This window comes from Nannospalax galili, unplaced genomic scaffold (assembly GCF_000622305.1).
Source record: "Nannospalax galili isolate Female #2095 unplaced genomic scaffold, S.galili_v1.0 scaffold417, whole genome shotgun sequence".
Taxonomy (NCBI): domain Eukaryota; kingdom Metazoa; phylum Chordata; class Mammalia; order Rodentia; family Spalacidae; genus Nannospalax; species Nannospalax galili.
This window is the reverse complement of record NW_008340785.1, coordinates 5,316,273-5,332,075: the sequence shown is the minus strand read 5'-3', so window position 1 is coordinate 5,332,075 and position 15,803 is coordinate 5,316,273. Positions and strand designations below refer to the sequence as shown.

Below are 15,803 nucleotides of genomic sequence, written 5' to 3'. Positions count from 1 at the left end.
ATTTGTGAATATTTGAAAGTTTTGAATGAATTAACAAGTGGTGTAAAAAATATTTAATGAAGATTTTGTTCATATGTATTATACTCAAATCTAGAAGAAAAGACAATTTTTGTAATTATTTTCCCCAAGGAAACAAAACACATGAAAGTTGAAAATGAGACACTATTATTATCTCATCAAAGTTAAATATTCTATTTTTCCATAAAAATCTAAAAGCAAATTCTTTGCTTCTAAGAATGTATTTTTACCATTTATTAATTACTTATATTAGTAAACTAACAAGATAAATATATCTATGCTTGTATTTGTCAGTATTGTACTAAACTGAAATGTTAATGTGAGTCCTTATCAGGAAATTATTTTACAGGTTTTTCATGAGGGTCTCAGATTGTTGCAATAAAAGTAAAGGAATAGTTGCCCACGAGGTGGCAGTAGTATCTTCAAATGGTTTTACAAACTGGAGCTCAAATGGTTTTACAAACTGGAGCTTATAGAATTCCTAAAATGGGAAGTGGATGAATTTTCTTCTTGCCCTCAAGCAACTCACAGTCTGTATTCTGAAGCCTGGGCACACACATCTCCACTCTTTCTGTTTCTTCTGTTATCTAAAACTTCTAAACACAGAAGTAAGGTATCTGTATTTTGCCTGGATGTGCCTGGAATCAAATGAATTTTCTGTCCCTACCCTTGTGCCCCCACAAGAAAAACTAGTGAATGTTCTGGATGCTTTTCTACTAAAAGCACGCATAGTTTTAGGCAAGTGATTGCACATGATTTTTCTCAGCTCTAGAAATTGAAGCTGGCTTTTTTTTTTTTTTTCTAGACTAAAAATGGTTACATCTTTTGGCATCCAGTTCACATTGACTGCATGTATATTACCACCTGTTTCCTCACTAATTAGTGAGACTAGACCTGAAAGTTGATAGGAGCATCTTATACATACATTTTCGTGTTCCCTGTGAGGTTATTTAAATATATTATATATTGTTAAAATAACACAGTCAAAATAAGAGTCAAATAAAATTATCTTCTATATATAGTATAATTCTAAACATTGGCAATATGTTTTCCATTTCTCTGTTAGTTTTTTTTGTTTGTTGTTTTGTTTGTTGTTTGTTTGTTTGAGACAGGATCTCACTATGTAGTCCTAGCTGGCCTGAAACTTGCTATGTAGACCAGGCAAGCCTTGAATCCACAGAGATACCCTGGCCTCTGCCTCCCCAGCTGGTGTTAAAGGCATGGGCTACCACATCCAGCTCTTCTCTGTGAGGTTTTAAGACCTATTCCCCACTTACATAGATTTCTAGCTCAAGTTTTCAGACCATTAAAAAGTCATCAAATTAGTAATTCATAAGCCATTTCCATTTTACAGCATAATCCTTTCCGCTTTTCTTTTAAAACAGGGTTTCACAAGCTGGGCATAGTGGTGCACACCTGTAATCCCAGCACTCGGGAGGCAGAGGCAGGCAGATCTCTGTGAGTTCAAGGCCAGCCTGATCTACAGGGAGACCCTGTTTCAAGAAAGACCAACCCCTCCCCCCAAAAAAACAGGGTCTCACTATGTCACCCAGTCACAAACTTGCATTTTTCTGCCTCATTTACCCATTATTGAGATTATGGAAATGTGTCACTACACCTGTCTTATAAATTTATCTTCTTTTATGAAACATTTTAATATTGAGTTATAGAGAGAGCATACTTTATTATAGTTCTAGTTTCTTTTTGTTTGGCTTTTTTTTTTTTTTTTTTTTTTAGACAGGGATTCCCTGTTGCCCTAGCTGGCCTGGAACTCACTATGTAGATCAGACTGGCCTTGATCTCACAGAGATCTACCTGCCTCTGTCTCTTATTCTCTGATGAGAATTGAGAGATGCATTAGTAATCTCTCTACACCTTGTTCCACTATGCTCTGTGAACCTTAGGTGCAGGGGTTCCATTGTAGATGTGTCTCTTAGGATTGGACTTCTTACAGACACTTACTCTATTCTCTGCGTGTGACCAGTTGTGGAACTCTGTAATTGTCTCCATCTGTGGCAAAAGAAGCTTCTTTGATGAGTGGTGACTGGTATACTTGTCTGTAAATATAAAGATCCCTATTTAGCAAATAGTAAGAAATTATATTTGTCTAGTGATGTGACAGCCTTACAGTTTTCTCTAAGATCTGTGACATCTCCATCCATATGTATTTGGCTACGCTTACAGTTCCATACATGAGTTCCCTCCCATTGAGTGGGCTTTAAATCAAATTATGTGGCTGTTGATTACCCCCAAGATAAAAGTGCCACTACTGCACCAATAGTTTACTGTGCCAGTCATTGTTGTGGTTATTAGGCCTTGAAGCTGGGGTTGGACCATCGGCTGATGTTCTCTCTTGGCAGCTTGCATAGTGTCCTCCAAAATTATGAGAGCTAGCCTTCAGGGAAGGTGGCTTCCAGGTCTGTTCCAGCTCTATTGCTCCAAGTCCTATGTCTGAAGCATGTCCTGACTTCAGCAATAGAGTCTACCTTCAAGTTCTGCGAGGCAATCAAGGGCTATGGCAATAGTCTGTGTGATTTTTGGAGTCTCTTGGATGATGCTAATCAACAACTCGAAAGGCAGTTTCTCTTGTCTGGCACTGTTTCTTGTTATATAGCCTTTAGCTAAACACATGGACTCATGTACAGATACTGTTTGTGCAATTGTCCAGTGAGCTTTTGGACTAATACATTTCCCTTTGGTTTTTTACACCAATTAAGCATTATTTATCTCTCATTTCTCTCTCCCTGTCTAACCCCACCCCCACAAGTTAAAGTACCTCCATTTTCCCCATTTCATCATTGGTAATGCATGTCTCCTATGATACCCCCTCTCTTGAGCTCCTTCTTCCCCTTCTTCCTTCCTCTCCTCCTAGTTAAATACCCCTATTTTACTGATGCACTTTTTGAGACAGGGTCGCTCATGTGCCTGAAACTCACTATGTAGGCTAGGCTGGTCATTGAGTCTCAGGAACTGTACTCTGCCTCCCCAGCACTGGGATTACAAGTGCTCGCCACCGCACCTGTAATTATTTTTATGTAGGTTATGAGCATGGAACTCAGCTTCTCATGTTTCTGCAACTTTATAGACTGAGATATCTCCCCAGCCCACAGACTTTATTTTTTGTAACTAATGCTTTTTATTTTCCTTTAACATTTTTATGTCCAAACATGTGACATCGTGCTCATTTGGTACATAGGTTTTACACTTCTTTCTTTTCTCTTTTCACCTTTCTTTACTTCCTTCCTTCCTCCTCCTCCTTCTCCCCTCCATCTTTTTCTTCTTTTCTTTCTTAAAAAGATCTTGCTATTTAGCCAAGTTTTGCCTTGACCTCAAGATCCTCCTTCTTCGACCTCCTGAATATTGTAATTACAGCCATGAGCTATCATGCCTAGCTTGAGTTTTATACAGATGTCAATTTTTTCTATATTATGCCATATTTACCATTTTATGTTTATGAACTATTACTCACCTCCCAGGAATTATGTCTCCCCATTTCATCTTCTCTCATTGTTGCCTCAGCATTGCATGATCTAATTACTGTTACTTTATCTGGAAGGAAAGGTTCCTCCTGGCACATCCCCAACCATCACCATTGTTTTTATTTCAGAATATTTCTTGGTGTATTATTATTATTATTATTATTGTTGTTGTTGTTGTTGTTACTATTACCACTACTAGTGCTGTTTGAAATTTGGTAGCAATATCAAGAAAAGTTTCTTTGAGAATTTGAAGGAAGTGCCTAAACTCAATGCCAAGGACAAGGAATACAAATGTTTTCCTGGCAAGGAACTCCAGTGAACACTGCTGATACACAACATTTCTCCTTCTGACAATGCCGAAGATGTTTACTGTGAGGAAAAGACAAGCCTGTGGCCAACCCTTCTCCTTCACTGTTCTCACTCAAACTCTTTGTATCTAATTTTAAAGAAAAGTTTGATCACGAGGAAATAGACTTTGTGTGATTTATAAGTGTCTATCTTATGCAAATTGTTTATATAGAGCAGCCAGCCTGCCCAGGCCCAATGACAATAGTGTAGAGTTTTCTTTCTGTCACTAACTCCTTATATAAGTACTGATTTGGGACCTTAAAAATACCCACTCTGGGTGATTTAGAACTAGCTAATCAGCATTAGTTCCAAGTACAGTGCACACTAGATTTTTAGAGGGAAACAGGAGAAGACTGCCCAAGTGTTGCAGCACAGTCAGTTCTTGCTTTCTCCCTGTCCTTGAAGGACAAATAACAAATGGTGTGTGTGTCTGTGTCTGTGTGTGTGTCTGTGTGTAATAATTTTAGAAGGGTTCAGGAAAGAAAAGAAAGTCCTAACACTCACAGAAGCATAAACTGAAGTTCCAAAACTTATTTTGGGCTTGTGTTAGCCACTGACTAAAAACAAAAGCCTTTTATATCGTCATTGTTCTCCACAGCAGAAAGCAAGAAGGATCAAATCTTAAAGTTCATTATGAATGGGGTGACTGAGAATTGTTCTCTCTAGATTGTATCAATAATAACTCTGGGATTATCATATTCTCAGTGGTATCAGGTTAACAGTAGAATGGTGTTTTTCACTTCAGAATCAAACATACTTGTTTCCCTGAATTGGACACGCATATCAAACTTCTGCCTCCAAAGGCTCAGGAATCATTGTAGAAGAGGGGTCGGAAAGATTGTAAGAGCCAGAGGTGGTGGAGGACCACAAGGAAACAGAGCTTTCCAGACAGCTCATCAGTTACTCACACGAACTCACAGCAATGATGAATGCACAAGTCACACTTAAGCTCAAGCCAGAAAACCTCCCAGCATAGGCATGAGGAAATGGATAGGAAACCCTGACCCTACCTGAGGAACTATTAGAAACCAATGACTGCTGGGAAAGGGAGAGTTAGCCTCTCTCATTTTCTTTTTAAAAATATTTTATTTATTATGTTTTTTTTTTTAAATGTGTATATGTGTAGTGCCTGCATGTATATAAGTGCACCTGTGTTGTGCAATGCCTGAAGAAGACATAGGCTGTCGAATCCCCTGGAACTGGAATTATGGCCAGTTGTTAGCTGCCGTGTGGGTGCTGGGATTTGAGGCCGGGTCTTCTGCAAGAACAGCCAGTGTTCTTAACCGCTGAGCCATCTCTCCAGCCTGAGTCAGTCCTTTAAAGGGTGTGACTGTTGGTAGGTTTAACAGGTTCCAGTGGATGGATCCATACCCAAGAACATTTTGGAACACAAATTTGACTCTATAGGCCTACATCTATATGTGTGTGTGTGTGTGTGTGTGTGTGTGTGTGTGTGTGTGTACGTATGTATCTGTGTATATATTAGAGTACATGAACTTGGGTGGGGGGGTGCAGATAGGAGAGGGGATTTAAATACAATAAAAATATGTTGTATGAAATTGGCAAAAATTCAATAAAAATGTTCTTGATAAAAATCACATTTGTTAATTTAACAAACATAATCTAACTACTTTTCTATGAAGGCTAAAGCTGTGAACTTGTGCCAGACGCTGTATTTTACTGGGAATACAGAGAAGGAGACAAGTAAGCAAAAATAACAGATAATTGATTTGTGACAGGGTTGACTGGCTTTGGTGTAATATAAGAAACAACAACTGAGAGCCTAGTAACTACCAGAAATTCAAAATACCAAGAAAGGTGCAGTGATGTCTCTGTTCTGAGTAATTCACAATTGATCTAGAACTTCAGAATTTAGGCTCAGAGGGAAATTTGATGGAATTTCATCCAAGTCTTTCATTTTCTAAGTGGGAAAATGTTATGAATTATGTGAAATGCAAATATTATAGTCATGATTCTTTAGCCCTAAACCCTCCAAAATCCAGGCAGAAAAAGTGAAGACAGTTTGGCTTTAATCACAGCTGAATAAAGGTTGTCAAGTGGTTCTCTCGCTGTCTCTGTCTCTTTCTCCCCTACCTCCCTCCGTCCCTCCGTCCCTCCCTCCCTTCCTTCTACCCACACTGAGCTGTATTTCACTTTTCATTTTGACCTCTTTATCGCCATTGAAACAGATTTCTCTCAAGCACAGAAGAGCCATGAGGAGTCCCGTGGTGAGTCCTGGGCAGTGGTCTTTCTGTTTTCCTCTAAGGGCAGAAAGGACCCAGAAGGAATCAGTATGAGATCCTTTCCCAACATACTGGTTTAACGACCCTCCAGGTGCTGCAGTTCCTCACAGAATTGTGAAGAGCTGTAGGAACTTGTAAGGTTACATAGCAAATAATGGAGCTGCTGAGACCAGAAAAGCAATCTTAGACCGTAAAATTCAGAAGTCAGTGCAGGCTGTGGTGTCTACTTTTCTTCTTTGTTACAGCTAAATTTGACACATAAACAACTCCTATTTCTCACCTAGATTTCTATCATTATCTGCTTGATTATATATTTGATTTTAAAAATACTCTATTTTATTAAATATATTTTCTTTCTATAAAATTTATTTTAGATTTCTTTTGAAATGATGTAGTTATAGAATGCATATTTATAGAGTACATATACTGTATCCATTAACAATTGTTCTTTGGAGTTAGCAGAATAAAATCTCTTTTTTTTTTCTCATTAAAGGACATAGTACTTTTTATAACATGCTGGATAATATCGGGTTGCCACAGATTTACAAATGTAGAGGATGCCTATATGTGGAAAGGAGAAGATATTGAGTAATTTGTGTTTTGTCTGAAACTTTTATTTTCTGATAATCTGGTTTTGGATGGAAATGGAATACCAATGATTGGAATAGTAAAAGGAAGCTATGAAGTGCAATCACCTTCAGTCGCTGAGGTTTTCCTGTAAGCAGCTTGTAGACATCAGTGCATCCTTTTGTTGGTTTCAGTCTCCAGTTCACGATTGTGTCAGGCTGATTGTTTTTACGTGTTCTCTAAGCATAAGGAATTCAGGCTGAAAAAGTGGCTCAGAGTGCTGGGCGGCAAAGCTTCTTCAGTCTGATGGCTTGTCGTCTTCATCTCACAGAGTTCGCACCGTGGACCAAGGTGGAAGCACCAGTGTTGCAGAGTGTGGAGTAAGAAAGGGAAAGGAATTAGAAAGGGACTGTATGGAGTCTTTTTCTGTAATGCCACTGTGGAAGCTCTGTGTTTTAAAAACTGCTTACATCTTTAGTCTCCATTTGGGTCGCTTACTCATAGTTTGAACTCATAGATTGAATTCTGCAATCAATTGCTTTGTGCTCTAGCTTTCTGGAGTTCTTATGAGAAGACTCTAATATGATAAAGAAGGAAGTGTGGGAAAATCTCGCTGAGTTGCTGTGCTGATCAGGATTTCAAGAATATTCATGAGAATCTTAATGGCTCATTCAACATCTCCAATTGAGTTCCAATTTGGAGGTGACCCTGTAGGAAAACTAGGTCACAGATGAAAATTACACTTGGACTTTGCTCTTGAGAACCTTATAAAACCTGAGCTGAGTAATTTCTGATTTCCTAACAATAAAAACTGTGTAATGTGGATTATACCCCACTAACTCTCTTTCAGTAATAAAATATTTTACTATATATCTCTCTGTGAGCAGAGAGGATAGTATGAGTCATTTTGACATTGGATGCTAAGTGCATTCAATTATGAATCAGTTGGCCTTGACTAGTGAGATAGTAGCTTATCTGAATAAGGATTTTGAATTTACCAGGACAATTGTAAAGAGTTAAAGGACTGCTGACTGTTTGGAGTTATGGCTACTTTTTTTGTGTATTGTTCTTGCTTTTATTTTTTCATTTTAAAAACCATACTTTGGTATTAAATCTATAATAAAAAGGGAGTAACTCCTTTAGTCCACAAAATTTAAAAGTCCATTTATTTTATACCTGGTTGAATCTAAGAACTTTAGTAGCTTAAAGAAAATTTAAACACAAAGTATTCATTGTATTACACGCTTTACATCACAGCAAGGAGGTAGTGCTGGCCTCAAATAATTCAGAACTTAACTTCTTCCACAGAAGAGCATTGTTTTTCTCTGAAATACTGTTTGAAAGCCATGTAACTGTAGTAAACCCACAGCTCTTATGGGACAATGCTCCTTCTGTTGGCCTATTGGCATACCAATCCTGGAATTTTGTTTTGTGTGACCAAGTCAAGAATCTGAAAGCTATCCTGAAACTGGATGCTGTCCTGCAGCTGCAAGCTGTCCTGCAGCTTTGCTCCTGAGTCAGCAGGAGGAACTGTTTTCATATCAATAGAGTAATGAGTCAATGAGTCAGCAAAACCACAAACAGAATAGTCATTTCTTAACAATTGTATATGGATCAGAGTATTTTATCCCTTTAACAATTTTATGAGATAATATCACCATATTGTATATGAATATATATTCAGACTAAGTAATAAGCTATTTCTCTCTGGTTGTTTTGTGGCCTCTCTCTCTCTCTCTCTCTCTCTCTCTCTCTCTCTCTCTCTCTCTCTCCCCCTCTGTCTCTCTCTCCCTCCCCTTCCAAAAAAAAGTCTATTGCTTAGCAAGGTAGGGAAATTTAATTGTGAATTAATCAGAGGTTATTAAATTTCCTAACTAGGAGAGTGTTAGTGCTGAAACTACTTGAGAAAGATTGATCTGTGGTGATGTATTTTCTGTATTAGGAGGGAATGCTTAGCATGGAGTCTCAGCAGCAGAGATGTGAAGTCTTAAGAGGTAACATTGCTGGCAGTACAGAGGTAAGCATAGTTGTGAGAGCTTACCTCACTGCAAAATAATGCAAACACTGGAATGTAGACTCCCTGAGAACACAGAATTTGTCTGTCTTTTCGTCGTTTTTATATTTCTTGGGCATAGAATTATGCTTGGTACATACAGGCCTCAGCAGGTATTAGTTGAATAAATTAAACATAAAACCAAATAAATGCAATGAAGTGCAATAAATGCTAGACAAAGGCAGAAAACATTCTTGCTAGAAGAGGCAACAGTTACATTGTATCTGGTGGACTAAGCATTGTATCTGGTAGACTTAGTGTTTCAGGAAGACACTGGGTAAAGAAAACGCAACAGAGAGAAAGTCCAGGCTTTCAGGCATGAAACAGCATGATGTGGGGATTTCAACAGCACTCTGACATTTCTAAATATTCCTGGACCAGGAAGAAAGGAGTAGAAACTGATGCTGAACTTGAAGAGCCTAGACATCAGGATTAGGTACTTTGACTTGTTGCAAGTTTGAGAATAAGGGAGTAGCTTAAGTTTTTTTTCCTGTGGAAATAGTTCTAATAGAAATGAATACAAAATTTATGAAGAGCTCTTCTATGTTGACAGTAAAATATTGGAGGCCAGAGTCAAATTAGTAGCTGTTGCAATAATTTAGGAAAGAGGTGATGAAGGCCTGGATTAAGGAAGTGATGACAGTGATAGATCATGGCAAAGTTTTGGGAAAAAAAATGTAAGAATCAGAAAAGATGCAAAACAAAGAAATGTGCAAGAGGATGAAATGGTCAGTGTAGTCAAGAAGGAATCTCTGGGTGCCAGTTAGTCCAGGTGCAGCATGCTGAGAAATAGAAGATGACTGCAGGAAGACGGGGAGGGGGAGGAGTAGAGGGAGGAGAGGGAGGAGGAAGAGGAAGGGTAAAAAACATTGCATTTTTGGATACATTGACTTCCAAGTATCAGAGAGACAAGTGGATGGGTTAGCTGGTTAGTTGGAAAGTGATCTTGTCCGGAGTTGTGGTTTGGAGAGTTATCTAGGTTAATGCTGAGACTTGGAGATGGATAGTATTGCAGAAGAGAGTGTGTTGAAAAGACAGAACAGTCGGTAGTATCCACATTTAACAGTCAAGTCAGGAAAGACACAGCAACAAAAGGATCTGATACTGAATGGTCAGGATGTCACAGCTACACCAGAAAGGTTTCACATTGACTTAGCTCTGATTCACTAAGAATCAGGAAAGGATCTAGGAAGGGACATTTCGGTGACAAATGCTCAAAACTATACATTAAATTTAAGAGTAAAGTATAAAATTTTTTGCGTGCTAGTTCAACAAAGTGGCCCTACTAGCTGGTAAATCTTAGTGGTCTCAGAACAAATATGTCACCAGTATATAACCAATGTGACAACCATTGCATTAATCCTTTGAACATTCAATTTTATAGAGACAAAAAAGAGTGGCAGCTAAAGAGAAAGTCAGATTAGAGACAATGTTATTCTTATGCTTGTGTGTGTGTGTGTGTGTGTGTGTGTGTGTGTGTGTGAAGATCTATTTTATTTTTAATTATGTCTGTGTGTGTGTCTTTGCTAATGGAAACCAGAAAAGGAAGTTATATCCCGTGGAGCTGGAGTTGAAGGTGGTTGTGAGCCACCCAACATGAGTGCTGAGAAGCCAACTCCAGTCCTTCACAAGAGCATCAAGAATACGTAACCACTGAGCCATCTCCCCAACCCCTGTTTTGTTTATTGATTCTTTATCTGTTTATCTAGTTTTAAAAGGTAGAAGTAATCTGTATCTGGCATTTAAATTCTTATTGCCTTCTTCACTGATATCCCCTGAGTTCAAAGTCTTATGTTCATGTGAATGCTTGATATATCTTGATACATCTTTAAATGATTTCTGCCATTTCTTTATATTTTATTTATTATTTTTATTTTATGTGTATGCATGTATTACCTGTGTGTAGATAAGTGCACCCATGTTGTGCAATGCTCTCAGAAGACAGAAGAGGCTGTCAGATCCCCTGGAATTGGAGTTATGGACAGTTGTTAGCTGCCATGTGGGTCTTCTGCAAGAACAACCAGTGTTCTTAACCACTGAGCCATCTCTCCAACCCAATTTCTGCCATTTCAAGTTCACCATTCTACCTTCAATACTTCCTCTTGTATTTTATATCACCTTCTGATAAACCAAACTAGAACTTTATAACTCACCCTTCACCAGCTGTTTCAAATCATTGGCCACTTCCTGTCTAGCTTGAGAACACATACACATCCTCCTTTCCATTTCCTAGTATGGACCTGATTTCCCCTTAACTAGACTCTATCTTCCACCTTGTATCAGAGTTATCTTTCATGAGAAGAATTTTGTGCCACCTATTACCCAGCTAGACACTGCGATGGCCACCCACTACCAACAAGGTAAGGACTGAGCTCCTTAGTAAGGAGCTCCAGCCTATGGCATTCCTTCATGATCTAATCCCATGTGCCAGAGAGGATTCCTATGTGGTAACAAAGGATAACTATAATTCCTGAGCATGTCTTCTTGATACCTTTACCCTGCTGTTCCTGCTTTCCCTCTTTATCTAGAACAACCCTCTGTACTTATTTTGAGTAGCTAACTCCAGTTCATATTTTAAGGCCTCATATAAACACATCCCTTATTTGGCCCCATCCTAACCCCTTCATCCTGCTGGGTGAGTAACTACAGTGTCTCTGTATTGTCATAGTTACCTATGTAAATTATAAATACAGAATCGTCACCCTGACTGACGATGTCTATATGTGGTTGTCTCCCCTTGGAAGGTGAGCTCCATGAGACTGAGAATGAACCTTTGTTCCTTCTTTTACCTTTGTATTTAATATCTCACCTGACATATAATAATTGCTCAAATACTTATTCAGCTGCACTGAGCAGTAGAAGGGGGGCGGGGTTTAAAGATGCTCGAGAAGGAGGTAGGACCCTTACAAAGAGGTCAGAGTGGTGGAGGACAGAGTAAGGTGGATAAGCTATGCACTGACTTTGAATAGAAGGGCTACCTTAACCATGTGCTCAAGAGGAAAGATGGTCAATGTAAAGGGAGATGAAAGTGATAGAAAATGAAGGGAGTTTCAGATGGAAAGCTCTGTTTTCTTTATTAACAGGTGGTTGGCCAGGGTGCATAGCCAAGCAAATTTGGTGAAGATGATGGCTGTGAAGAAGTACACAGAACCTATTGCTGGAAAAATAAATTCATATTTTGGAACAAAGACTTAGAAATATCTTATTGAGGAATATGACCTCTCTTAATGACTCATTCATATACTTGAACTTCTTTTCCCATGGAAAGTTTTAGACACATTTGTAGTATTTCCTCTGCCTATGCCTGCAAATGCTTGTACCTGAAGATGGCTGCCTTTCAGCCAGGATGTGGCCTTATCACCAGGTCTGAGATTGGTTGTGGTAAGGTCACAGTTATTAGAGTCCAGGGAAACATGACTTATGGCCAGGCTGTCTGCACTATGAGATGAGTAACTGTAGACCATCTCCAGGAAGGCTGATTTTGTATTAGTCTTTTGCTTGCAAAGAATAACGTAGCACTTGGGGAAGAATGTGCAGCACAAGATCCCGTAATTGGATATTAAAATGACTATAATCTCCACAGCGGGCAAATACTTGCCAAATGTGGTAGCATAGACAGGGATGAATGTGATCCAAGCTATGAAGTAAATAAGCATGCCAAATGTTATGAATTTGGCTTCATTATAATTCTCAGGCAATTTCCTCCCTTTGAAGGCAAATATAAAGCAAATGAAGGCCAGGATAGCGATGTAGCCCAGCATGGTGCTAAATGCGAGGATTGATCCCTCCTCACATTCCAGGATAATGACTCTAGGCAAGGAGATGTTCTCCTCCACAGCAGGTGCTGCCAAGATGAGCCAGAGTGTGCAGATGACAACCTGGATGCCCGTGCACGTGAACACGATGGGGACTGGCTTATAGAGGTTCTTCAGGAAGGTCTTCAACTTGGGATCAAAGCTGAAAGCTAGCAAAATTTTCAGAGACTTCATCAAAATGCAGGAGACACAGAGGGTAAAGCTCATGCCAAATAGAGTCTGCCTGGTCTTACATGTGAAGTCTTGAGGTTCCCCAATGAAAAAGCCCGTGCTGGCAAAGTTAAGGGCATGACAGAGAAGCATCACGTAGCAGACCATTAATCCCCCAGATGATTTCACAACGGGTGTGTTCAGGTTTCTTGTAAATATTATGCCAATGGCCAAAACAAAGGTGATTCCTAGTAAGGAGAGGGAGATGAGGAGGAGAGCCAAGGAGTCATTCCAGTTGAGATACTCCACTTCCTTTTCAAAGCACATTGTGCTCCTTACAGGGGCCCAGTGGGTTTCGTTGTTGCATAAAAGGCAATGATCCATATCTAAAAGAGAAAGGAGATTGGGTTACATCACAAACATTTCACAAGATGATTATCTACAACACTGTATAAATGAGTAATCTTCACCATACTAGTCCTAAGTAGAAAACAGGCACAGGTAAGGTCAAACCGGCTAGTTATTCAAATAAACACCTACAAGGAGCTTAAAGAAAGTCAGAGATGAAGGTAAATAAGAGTTGGGGAAGATAGGAAAAGATAAAAGACAAAAGACAAAAAGCCAGAGTGGATCATGGGTCTTCAGGGACTCTATCTACTTCAAAGAGATACTAGTGTCTTATGAACTTGCTATTACACAGGGAAGTTCAGGGACTTTTTAAAGAACATAGCTTTGGAATTAGACAGCACGTAAGTCCATTTCTTTCCTCTACGTCTATGATTCCTGTAATCTTGACCAAGATAAAGTAAACTTTGTGAGACTATTTCCAAATTTCTTATTGGAGTGTCACACTTGGAGCACTGCATAGACTGGATGTTCAATATGAATAAGGGTGTGGTTCCTTTAAAAGCAGAGGCCCTATGACTAAGTTAGCCTAAGCTTAAAACCTCTTTCTGAGCTGGGCATGGTGGCACACGCCTTTAATCCCAGCACTTGGGAGGCAGAGGCAGATGGATCTCTGTCAGTTCGAGGCCAGCCTGGTCTACATAGTGAGTTCCAGGCCAGCTGGGGCTACAGGGAGACCCTGTCTCAAAAAAAAAAAAAAAAAAAAACACAATAAAAAAAAAAAAAAAAAAAAAAAAAAACCCAACAACAACAAAAAACAAAACTCTTTCTGAATGTGAGAGAGCACAGAATGTAATCATGATGGCTGAAGAATTAAAGCTTGTTTTCTGCCAGGGATCTTAATAAACTTGGTCCTCTTAAACCGTCAGTGAGGAGCTTGAAATGGTGTTTATGCTGACTGACTGCAGGGCAGCATGAATTACTGATAATGCAGTAGAGTCTCCGGGAGTGGGAACGATGGGACCCAACACCTCCAAAGATCCCAGAGCATTCATCCAATTATACTCCACAAAAGTTCAAGGTGCTACAGATTCAGTGCAGTCTCAATCAAAATCTCCATGGCATTTTTCACAAAAATAGAAAAAAATCCCCTACAATTCATATGGAGCCACAAAAGATCCCAGAGAGCCAAAGTAATCCTGTGCAAAAAGAGCAATGCTGGAAAGAGCACCATATCAAATTTCAATCTATATTACAGAGCCAAAGTAATAAAACTTCATGGTGTCGGTACAAAAATAAACATATAGATCAACAGAATAAAATGGAAGTGCACGCAATTACAACCCCCTAGTATGTGACAAAAATGTCAAAAATACACACTAAAGGAAAGACAGCATCTTCAGCAAATGGTGCTGGGAAAACTGGATCTCTATGTGTAGAATGAATTCAGACCCAAATCTCTCACTCTGTGCAGAAATCAACTCCAAATGGATCAAAAAACCCAAAGTGAAACCTGAAATACGGAAACTGTTAGAAGAAAACAAAGGCAGTACCGTACAAGATACAGGTACAAGAAAGGACTTTCTAAATTGGATTGCATTCACTCAGGAATTAAGGGCAATTGACAAATGGGACTTCATTAAACCAAAAGGTTTCTGTAAAGAAAAGGAAACAATCAAATGAAGAGGAAGCCCACAGAGTGAATCTTTACCAGCTACACATCTGACAGGATTAATTTCTAGAATATACAAATAACTCAAAAAACAAAGAATCAAGAAACATATGACCCAATTAAAACATGGGCTACAGATCTGAACAAGGGTTCTTAAACAAAGAAATAAGAATGGCTAAGAAATACCTTTAAAATGTGTTCAACATCTTTAGTGATTAGGGAAATGCAAAATAAAACCACTTTAAGATTTCATCTTAACCCAGTTAGAATGGCTAAGATCAAGAGAACAAAGGATAACAAATGTTGGAGAGGATGAGGGGAAAGAGGATCCCTTGTTCACTGCTGGTGAGATTGCAAAGTGGTACAGCCACTATGGAAATCAGCATGGAAAACTCTTTAAAAACTAAAAAGAAATTTATCATATGATTCAGATATACCACTCCTTCACATATACCCAAAGGACTCAATATCCTACTACAGAGATACTTGTACATCCATGTTTGTCGCTGCTCTTTTCACAATAGTTAAGAAATGGAAACAACCTAAACTGATGAATGAAAATGTGGTGCATTCACACAATGGAGTTCTACTCAGTGGTAAAGTTAAAAAAAAAATCATGAAATTTGAAGGTAAGTGGCTGGAACTAGAATCTGCTATACTAAGCAACACATACTCAGAAAAACAAGCGACATATATTCTCTTGCATTTGTGAATCTTATCTCCAAATCCCTAAATGTGAGTATATATCCTGAGGTAACCACAGGAGCCAGGAAATGGAAATGAACCATGGAGATAAAGGGGAAGAAGGCACTTGAGAGGGAGGGATAGGAGATAGGCATTATCCAGGAGGAAATGGGAAAAAATAGGGTACTTTAACTGGGGAGGAAGAAGGGAGGGCTACACATGGGGGAAGGAGAGGAAAGAGAGATAAATAATGCTTATGTGGTGTGCTGGATAGCTTTAGTGTCAACTTGACACACCTGGGTTGAGGGAGCCTCAATTGGGGAATTGCCTCCATTGGACTGGCCTGTGGCCATGTCTGTGGGGCATTTTCTTGATTGTTGAATGATGTGGGAGGGCCCAGCCCACTGTGGGTAGTGCCACCCCTGGGCA

General features: G+C 39.1%; 1 protein-coding gene across 3 annotated transcripts in view; it reads right to left on the bottom strand.

The window, feature by feature from the left end:
- Positions 1-11,892: 11,892 nt before the first annotated feature.
- Positions 11,893-15,803, bottom strand: part of Gprc6a (G protein-coupled receptor class C group 6 member A) — a 39,794-nt gene continuing 35,883 nt past the window's right edge. For 2 of the 3 annotated variants that reach the window (XM_008835794.1, XM_008835795.1), the window contains one exon: positions 11,893-13,059. In XM_008835794.1, the coding sequence (XP_008834016.1) occupies positions 11,945-13,059 (1,115 nt within the window). In that variant the 3' untranslated portion in view covers positions 11,893-11,944. The remainder of the gene's footprint in view (positions 13,060-15,803) is intronic. The other variant, XM_008835796.1, reaches the window with a different exon arrangement.